Genomic DNA, 12,350 nt, shown 5'->3' with positions numbered 1-12,350 from the left:
GGGAGGCGTGGGCCAGCGTGTCCAGGTCAGCGAACTCGGGCGCCCCGCCCATAGGCGCTTCCCCGGAGAAGAGGACACCCCCACCCCCACCCCCACCCCCACCCCGGGGGCTGGACTCTGGAGACAGCCTAGGTGGGGCGCCCACCATCCCCCCAGCCCCAGGCCCAGCCGTGCTGTCTCCCGAAAGGGGGGACCCGCCCCCCTGCAGTTCCCTCTCCGAATCCCTCTGGGACGTCCCCACTGCGCGATGGGATTCCCAGGGGGTGGGTGTCTCGCGGAGGGGCGGGCCCGGGTGGGGAAGGCCCGGGGGAGTTCCTGGTGGCCTCCCCACCCCCCCGCGGGCTCCCCCGGCGGCTCCAGCCTCTGCCCCAGGACCCGGGAGGGAGTGGGGTGTGGCCGCACCTGCCGGCCTCTCACAGGTGAGCCCTCCCGCCCGCTCCCGCCCGCTCCCGCCAGTCCCCTGGGGCTCCAGCCGGTGGGGAGCCCCGTGCGCACATCCTGGACTCGGCGACTCCGCCGCCCGGGGCCAGGGGTGGGGCTGGGCCCCGGGGCCCCCACGGTCGCCCGCGCACCGAGCCTAGCGGTCCGCTCCGCCAAGCCCGGCGCCTGCCCGGAGGCGGGGACGGACCCGGCTGACCTTTCTCCGCCCCCCCAGACTTGGAGCCGAGGTCCTTGGGTCCCGGCCCAGAGTTGGGGGGCGGGGCGCGAGGGGCGGACCTCCCAGAGGCGGGGTCCCAGGTTCCCTGAAAGACGAGCGCCCCACGGGACCCACCCAGTCCGCGCGCCTCCCGGTTCCCGCCGTCGGTCCGTCCGCCCGCGCCGCCGCCACCGCCGCCGCCGCCATGCCCAAGTGCCCCAAGTGCCAGAAGGAGGTGTACTTCGGTGAGCGCCCCCACCGCGGTCCCCCCGAGCCCGGCCACGGGCGCCCGCTCAGGGCGCTCAGGGGTGGGGCGCCCGGGGCCCCGGGAAAGCGCCCCGTCCGCGGCCGCCGGGTGTGCAGTAGGGACCCCCGCGTGGGGTGATCCTGCGTCTCCCGCCTCCGGGTCTCCCCATCTTTAGTCCGGGTTTCTCCTGCCTCCTCGTCCCGGGCGCAGCCTGGGCGGGGACCCCAAGGGCAGAAGGATCGTGGGGTCCGGCCGCCCCTCCCAGCCCCGCGCCGAGTGAAAACAGACCCGGAAACCAGCGCCCCGGGCGCTGTCCCAGGCGCTGCGGCCCCGCGGGGGCCGCCTTCCCGCCCTGCGCCCGGGTCCCACCCGCCGGGTCCCGCCCTGAGAGGCGCAGGAGGAAGTGGGAAGTCGGCGGGGCCACGGAGAGGGCGCCCCGCAGGCCCCACCCCGCGGGTGCAGAGTCTGAGGGCTCCGCCCCAGCCAGGCCTCCTGACCCCCAGGCCCGCCCGCAGCCCAGGGCCAGCGCCCTCCCATCTGCTTGGCTGGACGCATCCAGGGGACTGGAGGGCCAAAGGCCATGGGCGCCCTGGCCGCTGTGGCTCAGTGGATAGAGCATGGGCCTGCGGACTGAAGGGTCCCGTCAAGGGCACAGGCCGGCCTCGGGCTGCATCCCCAATGGGGGCCTGCAGGAGGCAGCTGATCAATGATTCTGATCATTGAGTCTCTCCCTCTCCCTTCCTCTCTGAAATCAGTAAAAGTATTTAAAAACAAACAAACAAAAACCACAAAGGCCATTGAGACTTGGGGTGGGCCCCCGGGCGGAGGCGGCCGGAGAGCGGGAGCGAGAGGAGGGGTGCGCCCTGCGCCCCAGGGCAGCGTCTCAGGGGAACCTGTCTGCCCTTTTGCAGCCGAGCGGGTGACGTCCCTGGGGAAGGACTGGCACCGGCCCTGCCTCAAGTGTGAGAAGTGCGGGAAGACCCTGACCTCGGGGGGCCATGCCGAGGTAGGTGGGGCCTGAGGGCAGCAGGGGTGGGGGAGAGGGAGGGGGACAGCCCCTCATGGCCTCTCTCTCTCTGCAGCATGAAGGCAAGCCCTACTGCAACCACCCCTGCTACGCCGCCATGTTCGGACCCAAAGGTAAGCTCCCCGAGGCCCCACCAGCCCCCCACGCCGGACCCAGCCCCCCAGGCCTCTGGCCACCTCTCACCTGCACGCTGTTTTCTCTGTAGGCTTTGGTCGAGGTGGCGCTGAGAGTCACACCTTCAAGTAGACCCAGGTACACCCCACCCTGATCCCCAGACCAGCCGGCCCTCAGGATGGGCCGTCACCCCCCGCCCACCCCCCCACCCCCGTCCTGAGCGAAGCCTGCCCCTGTCTCTCCGCAGGTTGTGGAGGCCCCACCCCTGGCTGCCCCCTGGACCTGGACTGCTGCCCCTCCAGGCTGATGCCCAGCCGTAACTCCTGGGGCTCCACAGACCCCACGCCCTCAATAAACCTGAACGGGAAGCCTGCCTATGTGTGCCTGTTGTTGGGGGGGGGGGGTCCTGACGCGCACCCTGTGCCCCGAGGGGTCTGCGGGGGCCACTGCAGGCTGCAGCGCCCTCTGCAGGGAGTGGCTGGCCACCCTGGGCAGCCCCATGGGGCCCAGCTCTCCAGCTCTCAGGCCCCAAGGTGCCCAGCCCCATGGGGCGAGGGGAAGGCATGGGCAGCCAACAGGTCAGCGGGAACACCAGGCCCCGGGCAGGAGTGGGAGGCCAGTGCAGGGTGAGTCAGCTGAGCTCGCGCTGGTTCCGGTTTTGAGCTTGGGGGAGCTGTGGTGGGGTGTCCTCGCCCGCCCTCCCCACTTCTTGCTGACCCAACCCTGTTCCCATCCTCACCCATCTCCCCACCGGACACCACTGCCCCTCACTGGCCATGTGCCCGGGGACTACCCAGTGGCCCGCTGCCCGAATGGGGCATTTGAGGACTGGCTGTGCAGTGACCACTGGGGGCTTTTTGGAAACTCCCATGTCAGTTAGGCCGCAGCTGGGGACTTGGCCAACCCCAGAGCCCTCCCCACGTCCCCTGCCCCCCCCCCCGCCTCCCCCCCCCCAGCCGGCCACTCCCGCTTCGGCCTGCAGCCGCCACTCCTCCCTCCTGAGTCTCTGCTGACCTCTCTGCTGAGAGAGCCAGAGGGGTGATCTCAGCCTGAGGCCGCTGCCCCAGGGCCTTGGTGGGGCTCCTGCAGGCCTGGCCGGACAGGCCGGGGGGCGGACAGGCTGGGGGGCGGACAGGCTGGGGGCGATCAGGCCGGGGGGGCGGACAGGCCGGTGGTTGGACAGGCTGGGGGGGGGGCGGACAGGCCGGGGGGCCGCGGGCGGGCTGAAAGGCAGCTTGCAGTGAGGGGTGTGAGACAGACAGACGGGTGATTTGCCCTGGCCAGGCAGCTCGGTTGGAGCGTCCCGGACATCCAAAGGTTTCGAGTTTCATTCCCACTCAGGGTATGTACCTAGGTTGTGGGTTCGATCCTCCCTCGGGACATGTATGGGAGGCAACTGATAGATGTTTTTCTCTCCCTCCCTCTGAAAATCGATAAAAATATAGCCTCGGGCCGTAGCTGGTTTCTCAGTGGTTAGAGCGCTGGCCTGTGACCCAAGGGTCCGGGCTGGATTCTGGCCAAGGGCACGTACCTCGGTCGCAGGCTCCTCCCCGGCCTGGGCCCTGGTTGGCGCTTGTGCAGGAGGCAACCGGTCGATGTGTTTCTCTCACACTGACGTTTCTGTCTGTCTCTCTCTTCCACTCTCTCTAAAAATCAATGAAAAAATATTCTTGGGTGAGGATTTAAGAAAAAAAAAAAAGGAAGATGGAGTGACTCACTGAATTCCCAGAGGTGGGAGCTAGAGAGGCTGGGGCAGCTGAGGCGAGGTTCTCAGCGGACAGTGTGGGCTGGGCTGGGGACACAGTGGGCAGCAGGGGCACAGGACAGTGTGTCCCGAGCTGACGGGACACGGATCGCTGGGTGGCAGCAGAGATCCCCCAGGGGGCAACTTGGGGTGAGTGTGGAGAGAGCTGGCCTGCAGGGAGAGCCGGTCAGCCAGGAGAAGGCAGGGCCAGACTGGACGCCGGTGCTGGTCTCAGCCTGAGCTGAGGCTGGACCTGGGACCTGGGAGGGGACCGATGGGGGGGCCAGAGAGCAGGCGGCACGCCCTGAGCTGGTAAATGGGGGGAGGGGGGTTCCAGGGCAGGGGACCCAGGGCACCTGAGGAGGAGGCTGGGGAAGGAGGTCAGCTTTGAGGTGTCACTTATGCCATAAACGGCACCTGCACACATTCAGTGGCGTGTAACCCGTTCACAGGCTGCTGCAGCCTCAGTCCACAAAAGTTCCCTCGTGCCCCGCCCCGGGCCTCCAGGCCCAGCCGCCCGCCCGGTCCCTGCACCCGCGCGTTTCCGGACACGTGCGGACGGTGCACGGACGCGGCAGCACGAGTGCCTCCGGGATGGGCTCCCGCACTGCCGGCCGCCTGGGCTGCGGGTGCACAGAGCCGCGGTGACTTCCGTGTCCGTGGGCACCGTCTCAGGCTCCGGGACGGGCTGTCGGGGGAACACGCGGCCGCCCACCCGCGTTCCCAGGTTCCTCCAGACTCTTCGGTGGCGGGAGGGAGGGGGAGCTGGTGGTCGGGACACTGGGGGCTGGCGGGGGGCCGGGCCGGGAAGCTGGACGTGTGGATCTGCGGGGAGAGCCTCTGGCCTCCCGGAGGAGCCCCCCCCACCCCGAGCTCAGCGGGGCTGAACTGCGGGGGGGGGGGGGCGGCGTATCCAGGGCCCGTCCCCGCCACCCGGTCCCGGTGCGCGCTGCGGACTCGAGCGCCCCCTGGCGGCCAGACCCGAGAGGGCGCCGCGGAGGTCGGTGCTGCCCGTTTACGCGACACTCGCGGCGGCCCGGGTGCCCCGCGCGCGGCCACGGACCCTGCGGCGGCGGCCAGGCTACGGCTCGGGGGAGGCGCTGATGGGGGGTCTGGGCCAGCGGAGTCGGGTGCAGCCGCTATTGGGCCGCACAGAGCGGACCCCGGGAACTGTGAACGCCGATTGGTTCAGCTGGGCCGGAAGTGCCTCCGCAGCGGGCTGGACCGACGGCACTCACACGCCGGGGCCGCCGCTCATTGGGCCGGGGCCGGGGGCGTGGCCAGGCCCGCGCGGGGATTGGGCGCGGGAGCGGCAGAGGCGGCACCGGCGCGGGGATTGGGCGCGGGCACCCGCCGCGGCGGAGCGCGGACGTTCAAGGCCCGCGCGGGCTGCATGGGGCGGCGGCGGCGCCGGGCGGACCTGGCGGACGCGGCTGGGGCTCTGCCCGAGGCCATCGCCGCGCTGAGCCGCTCGCTGCCCGCCGGGCCCAGCCCCGAGATCTTCCGCCGCGCCAAGTTCGACCGTCCGGAAGCGGTGAGGCCCGCGGGGCAGGCGGCCAGGCCCGGTGGGGCCCCGGGCGGACGCTGGGAGGCCCCGGGCCTGCTGACCGCCCCGCCCCGTTCCCGCAGGCGCCCGCACTCTGGCGGCTGCTCTTCCGCGTGCTCTCGCTGCTGCGGGCTGACCGCGCCTCGGCCTCGCGCGCCCCGGGTAAGCCCCGCCCCTCCAGCCCCGCCCGGGTGGGCTCGGCACCACCCACGGCTCACGGCCCCGCCCACTCGGGTAAACCACGCCCCCGCGCCACGCCCATCCCGTGTGAGCCCCGTCTAGGTAGCACCCGCTTTCGGGGAAGCGTTCACGCCCCTTAGGCTTTGGCCCCGCCCACCCATAGGTCCCACTTAGCCCCGCCTCATAGGCTCGGCCCCGCCCACCCACAAGCCCCGCCCCTCCACCCAGGTTAAGCCCCGCCCCTCCAGGCCTGATTTTGGGAATCGTGGGGGTGTCCCCTAGGGCCGGGGTGCAGCGGGCGCCCCCTGAGCTGGCCTCCTGCCCGCAGAGGCCCAGGCCCGTTGGGTGAAGGCGGCGCTGCGCGCCCAGGGCTACCCCCGGCTCGGGCTGGCTCGGCTCCCCGAGGACGGGTCCCAGGGCAGCCGCGAGCTGCTCCTGGCCCTCGCCTGGCTCCTGGCCCGGGAGCCCCTGCCCGAGCGGCTGCTGGCCCAGACCCGCGTGCGGCTGGGCGACGAGATGCCTGTGTGTGAGGTGAGTGTGGGGTGAGGGTGAGCCTCCCACCCGCGGCCCAGACCTGGGGTGCGGCCGCCAGACCTGCGGGGACAGCCCGGTGTGGGGGGTCGGTGTGGTCATCCTGGCTGCCCAGGTGAGGACAGAGGCAGGGCTGCCCTTGGGCCCCGCCTCTGCCCGCCCTCCTCCAGGGCAGGGAGTGTGCCCACGGGCTCTGGCCCTGGCTCTTCCCCTGGCACCCTGGGGACCCCACGGCTCTCAGCCTCCTTTCTCGTTCCCCTTCTGGGCCTGACCTGTGCTCCCTCTCCAGTGTGGGGCCCTGGCCAGCCCTGGCCAGCCTGCACCGCGGGTGGACGCCGCCGGCCCTGTGGACGTACGCCACCTGCAGTGGCTGATGGGAAAGCTGCGATTTCGGTGGCGAAACTTGATGGCCAGTCAGCAGGAGCAGTGCGCCCTCCTGGGCAAGGTAGTGCCTCTGGAGGCCTGTCCACGCAGGGCAGTTACCCCCGGCTCCGGGCTGCCCGGCTCCTCTCCCTGCCTGTGGCCTGTCCCTCCAGGCCCTACATGGGCGGGGCCTTGGCCTTTGGCTGATGAGGACCTCCCGGGCCTGGCGGGGGGCTCACTGGTTGGCCACTGCGGGGAGCCTGAGCCTGGGGCTCCAGGTGCTCCAGGAGGGGGCCTGGGTCAGGTGGGGCTGGACATGGCTGGGACAGGGAGCCAGTGGGGCCGGGAGCCAGTGGGCAGGAGCCTGTGGGGCAGGGAGCCTGTGGGGTGGGGAGCTGGTGGGGCAGGAGCCGGTGGGGCAGGAGCCGGTGAGGCAGGAGCTGGTGGGACAGGGAGCTGGTGGGGCAGGAGCCGGTGGGGCAGGGAGCCAGTGGGCTTGGCTGTCCTGTCCACCGAGATCCCCAGAAGCCTCAGGTTGGTGTCACTGAGCAATGCCACGGGCTCAGGCCTGGGGGAGTCACGGCCTGGGCAGCTGCCCCTCTCGCTGTGTCCTGGGTGTGGGCTGGTGGGCGGTGGGCAGCTCCTGTAGGTTCTTGAAGGCCGATAGGGCTCAGCCGGTGGGCACAGGTGTCCCCCACAGGTCCAGTGCCAGTTCTGGGCTGGGAGTGGGCTGGGCAGGTAGCCTTGGGCTCCCTCCTCGGTGCGGGGCCCCTCCACCTGCATGCCCACCCCAGCACAGGGCCTTCTGCTTGGCTGGCCCCGGGACCCTCACTCCCTCCTGCCGGGCCTCGGCTCCAGCCACTGCTGCAGCTGGGGGCACGGCCACCTTCCGGCCTCACTGGCGGCGCAGCCCGCTCTGCCCCCCAGGCCACACAGGTTGCTCCGGGCCCCGCCTTCGGCCCCACTGGACCACGAGCCCGTCCACAGGCTGTTTCTCTCACCACACGGTCCTGGCACTTGGCGAACTGAGGAGGGAAGGAAGCAGAGGTGGCCCTCTGCACCCCCTGTGCCCCCGGGGCTGGGTGCGGTTGGGAGGCTGTGGGGGAGCTGCCCAGGGCCCCTCGCTCTGCAGGCTCTGGGCCAGCGCGGTCCCTGCAGCGGAGGACGGTCCTGCCCGGGGCCGACTTGGCAGGTGCGTCCCCTCGCCTGTGAGACGCCCTGAGGGGCCCTGCTCAGCCGGCCCTGTGCTGCTCGTTCCAGATCCACGCGTACACCCGTGGCTGCCACGGCGACCGCAGCCTCGGCCACCTGTCTGTCGCCGAAACGGAGCTGCTCAGGGACCCGGAGGGCGGCCGGCAGGTCAGGGCTGGTGCTTGCGGTGGTAGGGACCTGTTCTTGTCTGCCAAGATCGCCATCTTGCCTGTGTGTGGGGGGCCTCTCCCACCCCTGGGCCACCCCGGGGCAGGAATGCAGACCCGCTCATGTTGCCTGGTGATGGGGACGCCTGAGCGGCCTGCCCTCTGGTTTGCGCTGCAGCTGCTGCAGAGGCTGGAGAGCGAGAACGCCCGCCTAGAGGCTGTGCTGGAGTGGCGGCGGCGGGAGCTGGTCTTCTGGCAGTGGATGGTCAGGACCCTGAGACCCGCCATCTCCCTTCCTCCCTCCCTCCCTCCCTCCCTCCTTCCCTCCCTCCTTCCCTCCCTCCTTCCCTCCCTCCCTCCGTTCCTCCCTCCCTCCTTCCCTCCCTCCCTCCCTCCTTCCCTCCCTCCTTCCCTCCCTCTCTCCCTCCTTCCCTCCCTCCCTCCCTCCTTCCCTCCCTCCCTCCCTCCTTCCTTCCCTCCCTCCCGGCCTGGACCACAGCCACCCAGGGCGTGGGGAGTGGGAGGCCCGCGGTGCTGTGCCTGGGGCTCCTTCCAAATGCCCAGTGGTCCCCTCTGCCAGCTGTGGGGGAGCCGACTTCTCGGGTTTGCAGGCCACCTGGGTGCTGGGAGCTGCCCGGCTTGCCGTGTAGCCTGGGCCTCCGCCCCCGCTGGCTGGGTGCTGGGTCTGGGCTGTGCGTGTGGTGCCCAGGCCTGTGCTGCCCTCACTCGGGTCTCCCTCTGCAGGACACGGTCCTGGGGGCCTGCCCCCCGGAGGCCTCACAGCCCACGTTCCCGCCCGGTCTCCGAGGGCGTGGGCGCAGGGCCGGGGCATGGGGCCCGGTGGCGTGGGAGCTGCAGGCCCTGCAGGAGGAGCTCCAGGCGGCAGTGGGAGCCCGGCGGGCGGCCTGGGCAGCCAGGGTGAGGGCGCAGGGCTGCCGGCACGCGTTCACAGAGCACGGGAGTTCACGTGGGTTCCGGAGCATGGGTGGTGTGCTCAGGGGTCAGACTCCAGCGGAGGAGGAGGTGCACGGGCGGCCCCCCCAGCGCCCGTCCCAGGGGCCTGTTCAGCCTGCTGGGGGGCAGGGAGGGGCAGCCCTGAGGCATCTTGAACTGTGGGCGGGTTTCCCCAAAGCCTTCAGTGTGGCCTGAGGGCCCGGCTCGAGGGGCCTGGTGGTCTTGCTGCTGTTCAGGCCCGCCCCCAGGCGGTGACAGCTGACGCCTGCAGGGGGTTTTGTACAGGAAAGGCTGGCACCTGTCCTGGCTCAGGGCCCTTGATGCTTTCCTGCTGGGAACCCCCGGGGTCAGGGCCAGGGCGTTCTCTGGGGCCATGGGTGAAGCCTCCCCGCCAGCACTGGTGGCCTCAGCCGGCTGCACCCTCAGTCCAGTCCGCCTCCCCCTCCCCCTCCTGGAATCAGGACCGGGCGGCTGGGCTGCCCAGGAGTGGCAGGTGGGGCTGAGGTGGGTGTCCCCGGGGTGCGTGTCCTGGGGGGTCTGAACTCTGGGGGGGTCTGAACTCTAAATGGGCCCCAAGGTGTGCCCCCAGACCCCACCCTGGAGAGCTGGTGACCCTGAGGGGTGGGTCCTGCAGGACTGGGGGGGTCAGGTTGTTGCCCTGTTGCCGGGAGCCCACAGCTGCTCGGGGTGCAGGGTGGGGAGAGGGTGACGCAGGGCCCGGAAGGGCCGGCCTTGGAGCTGGTGCGGGGTTGGCCTTGCTTCCCTGGGAGCCGTGGGATCGGGGCGCGTGGGGGCCGTGGGGCCCCTGGGGGCGTGCCAGGCCCCGAGTGCGAGGGCCCTGAAGCCGTGTCTCGGGGCTGTGGCTGCTCTTGGCGCTCGTGTCACCAGCTTCTCCCCTTGCAGGTCGGAGGCCAGGGGCCGGAGTGGAGCGCCGCGCGGCAGGCCGCACAGGAGGCCGTGGGCCAGGAGCTGGCAGCCCTGCGGCAGGCCTGGGCGCGAGGCGGGGGCGGGGGCCGGGCCCAGCCCCACGGGCCCCACCGGCTGGTGAGGACCGAGGCTGGGGGGCCAGGGGGCCCGGGCCTGCGGGCTGCTGAGGTGATCGGGGCGCTGAGGAGCCGGGAGGCCTGCCTGGAGGAGACGCTGCGCCAGCTCCAGGAGCAGTGCCGGCAGCAGCTGGCCAGGCTGGCGGGAGCCCTGCCCGGCCTCATCTGGATCCCGCCGCCCAGACGCTGAGGCCCTGCTGCGTGGCCGTGGGGCCCACGGAGGAGCAGCACCCCGAGCTCCGGCCCCGGCCCCTCCATGCTTTGGACAGAGCTCAGCCCCTTGGCACCAGTAGCGGGAGCGGCATGGTCGTCCCCCCGCCCGGGTCAGGACACGTCCAGCGCGGGGGCCGTGGGCTTGGTGGGTCGAGCGAGGACTCAGAAGTACATGCAGAGACCTCCCTGCAGGGCCCAGCTAAAGGCCGTCCCTGTCTGGACACGGGTGGGGAGGGACCCTGGGCAGTGGGGGCCAGAGGGGCCGGGCGTTGGAGCGACAGGTGTGGCCTGTAGCCCGGTGGTGCCAGGGCCCTGGGGGCAGGCATTGCCCTGGGCGCCCCCTGGCTGTCTGCTGTCCCTCATCCTGGCTGCCATGCCACCTGGGCCGGGCCTGCGCCTGGTGTTTGTGGGGGCGCGTGGGAGCTGGGGTGGGGGCAGCGCCTGGTGTTTGGGGGGCGCGCGGGAGCTGGGGCGGGGGCAGCGCCTGGTGTTTGGGGGGCGCGTGGGAGCTGGGGCGGGGGCAGCGCCTGGTGTTTGGGGGGCGCGTGGGAGCTGGGGCAGGGGCAGCGCCTGGTGTTTGCGGGGGCGCGTGGGAGCTGGGGCGGGGGCAGCGCCTGGTGTTTGCGGGGGCGCGTGGGAGCTGGGGCGGGGGCAGCGCCTGGTGTTTGCGGGGGCGCGTGGGAGCTGGGGCGGGGGCAGCGCCTGGTGTTTGCGGGGGCGCGTGGGAGCTGGGGCGGGGGCAGCGCCTGGTGTTTGTGGGGGTGCATGGGAGCTGGGGCGGGGGCAGCGCCGGGTGAGGGGAGGGCCACCGTGGACAGAGGGGCTTTGTGCCTGAGGCTGCTGGCCCTGACAAAGAGACATCTGTGTGCGGGACGTGCCGCCGCTGGAACCCCTCCCCGGAGACGCAGGCAGCCTCAGCCCTGTCTCCCAGCAGCTCCCCACTTCCCAGGGCCGTCGAATCCCAGATCCCCACCTGCTGCTGGGCAGGTGAGGGGCCGGTGGGTGGGCCACCTCCTGCTGCTGCCACTGGCCAGCTCAGGTCCAAGGCCACTCCTGCCCCTGGGCCTCTGGCCCCACCCCCTTCTCCTGCCTGCCCGGGGGTGGGGGTGGGGGTGGGGAGGGGTTGGGGGAGATGCTGGACCCACAACATGGGCACCAGCTCCTCAGCCAGTCCCTGGCCGACCAGGTGGTGGCCAGCAGGCCTGTCAGGAGCCACCCCTGGCCTTGTCCTTGTGGGGCTGGACCCCAGGGAGTGCCTGGGCCTGTGCCCGCCCTCCTGGCCTGGAACCCTCCCTCTGATCCCTCAGCTGCGCCCCCCCTCCCCCAGCCCCTCTCAGGTCTCCTCATCCCCGCTGGCTCAGCCGCGCCCTCTGACGGTGTGAGGTCACTGGTGCCCTGAGGCATCCTGACCCCAGCGGGACCCTTCCACCTCGAAACCCCTGCCTCGAGGGGGCTGCCATCGGCCAGGACGGCCTGGGCCCTGCGACCTTGGTTCGTAGGGACCCAGACGAGAGTCATTGTTACGGGACCGTCACTCCTCAAACTGGCCTGTGGGGAATACACTCCGTCATGGCACGGCACCCGTGTCCTGTGACTTTAGTGGCCGATCGTGACCCGCGAGGGGCCCGGCCCGCGACGCAGTCCCCACGGCGCCAGCTCCTCCGAGGGCTGCCGTGACCGGAGCCCAGGGGCCCTGCCGCTCTGAGGTCCGAGCAGCTCGCCACGCGGGCGCCAGGTGGGCAGGTGGCAGGTCGGTCCCCACACAGGCTGCCGTGTCTGACCACTTCCGAGGGGCCACGCGAGCGCATTGCCCCCAGCTCCAGGCAGCCTCCGCCCCTGCTGCGTGTGACGTGACAGTTCACAGGCCTGACCCAGGGCCCTCCTCCTGCCCCCCCACCCCAGGGCTCACACCTGCCCCCCCCCCCCCGGCTGACACCTGCCCCCCCCCCCCCGGCTGACACCTGCCCCCCAGCCAGCCGAGACCAGCGGGAGCGTGAAGGCTGCACTGTGGGACCGGTGGGACAGCCCTGCAGGAAGTGGGCTGGTCTGTGAGGAGCGGCTTCCTCAGGCCGAGAGCAATGAGGAGGCTGCTATTCGCAGGCCACAGAACGTGCAGACCGGCCGGAGCGGGAGAGTTTATTCGTGGCTTTTGTAGCTGATAGAACTGGTGTGGAGACCAGAGAACTATCACTCATTGTGAAAAACAGACAAAACACAAAATGAGCAAAATCCCAGGGCGGGCACCTCAGAGAGGAAACAGGAAGTCAGATAACTGAGTCAAAATGTTTACCTTCTGTAACCAGGGACAACCAGGGTCGGGCCCAGCGCCCTGGCAGCATCGGACCGAGGGGTGGGCGCACTTGGGCTTGTGCGGACGCCCAGGCCCCTGATGG

General features: G+C 71.3%; 2 protein-coding genes across 3 annotated transcripts; both read left to right on the top strand.

Annotated features, from left to right (window-relative positions):
• The first annotated feature begins 706 nt into the window (after window positions 1-706).
• CRIP1 (cysteine rich protein 1) lies at window positions 707-2,391 on the top strand. The gene is made up of 5 exons (XM_059684505.1): window positions 707-882; window positions 1,796-1,890; window positions 1,967-2,024; window positions 2,117-2,163; window positions 2,273-2,391. Exons 1-4 carry the CDS (start codon window positions 843-845, stop codon window positions 2,155-2,157), a joined length of 234 nt encoding a protein of 77 aa, XP_059540488.1. The 5' UTR covers window positions 707-842; the 3' UTR covers window positions 2,158-2,163; window positions 2,273-2,391.
• Window positions 2,392-4,673: 2,282 nt separating this feature from the next.
• On the top strand, window positions 4,674-10,398 carry TEDC1 (tubulin epsilon and delta complex 1). 2 transcript variants are annotated; one of them, XM_059684495.1, is made up of 8 exons: window positions 4,679-5,303; window positions 5,399-5,477; window positions 5,824-6,026; window positions 6,316-6,471; window positions 7,650-7,748; window positions 7,926-8,012; window positions 8,492-8,665; window positions 9,605-10,398. In XM_059684495.1, exons 1-8 carry the CDS (start codon window positions 5,163-5,165, stop codon window positions 9,932-9,934), a joined length of 1,269 nt encoding a protein of 422 aa, XP_059540478.1. In that variant the 5' UTR covers window positions 4,679-5,162; the 3' UTR covers window positions 9,935-10,398. The 2 variants fall into 2 exon arrangements, with proteins under 2 accessions (XP_059540467.1, XP_059540478.1); XM_059684484.1 differs by having other exon boundaries at window positions 4,674-5,303; window positions 7,650-8,012.
• Window positions 10,399-12,350: the final 1,952 nt, after the last annotated feature.

The sequence above is a fragment of the Myotis daubentonii genome, chromosome 1 (assembly GCF_963259705.1).
Source record: "Myotis daubentonii chromosome 1, mMyoDau2.1, whole genome shotgun sequence".
NCBI classification, from domain to species: domain Eukaryota; kingdom Metazoa; phylum Chordata; class Mammalia; order Chiroptera; family Vespertilionidae; genus Myotis; species Myotis daubentonii.
The sequence above is the reverse complement of the archived record's forward strand: the minus strand, read 5'-3'. Positions and strand labels throughout refer to the sequence as shown.

Bases quoted from the DNA above. Each gene is read 5' to 3' on its own strand.
- TEDC1 (XM_059684484.1), top strand. From the start codon at position 5,163: ATGGGGCGGCGGCGGCGCCGGGCGGACCTGGCGGACGCGGCTGGGGCT. The intron at 6,027-6,315 runs GTGAGTGTGGGG...CTCCCTCTCCAG, and splicing joins ACGAGATGCCTGTGTGTGAG to TGTGGGGCCCTGGCCAGCCC. The intron at 8,013-8,491 runs GTCAGGACCCTG...CTCCCTCTGCAG, and splicing joins TGGTCTTCTGGCAGTGGATG to GACACGGTCCTGGGGGCCTG.
- CRIP1 (XM_059684505.1), top strand. From the start codon at position 843: ATGCCCAAGTGCCCCAAGTGCCAGAAGGAGGTGTACTTCG. The intron at 883-1,795 runs GTGAGCGCCCCC...GCCCTTTTGCAG, and splicing joins CCAGAAGGAGGTGTACTTCG to CCGAGCGGGTGACGTCCCTG. The intron at 1,891-1,966 runs GTAGGTGGGGCC...CTCTCTCTGCAG, and splicing joins CCTCGGGGGGCCATGCCGAG to CATGAAGGCAAGCCCTACTG.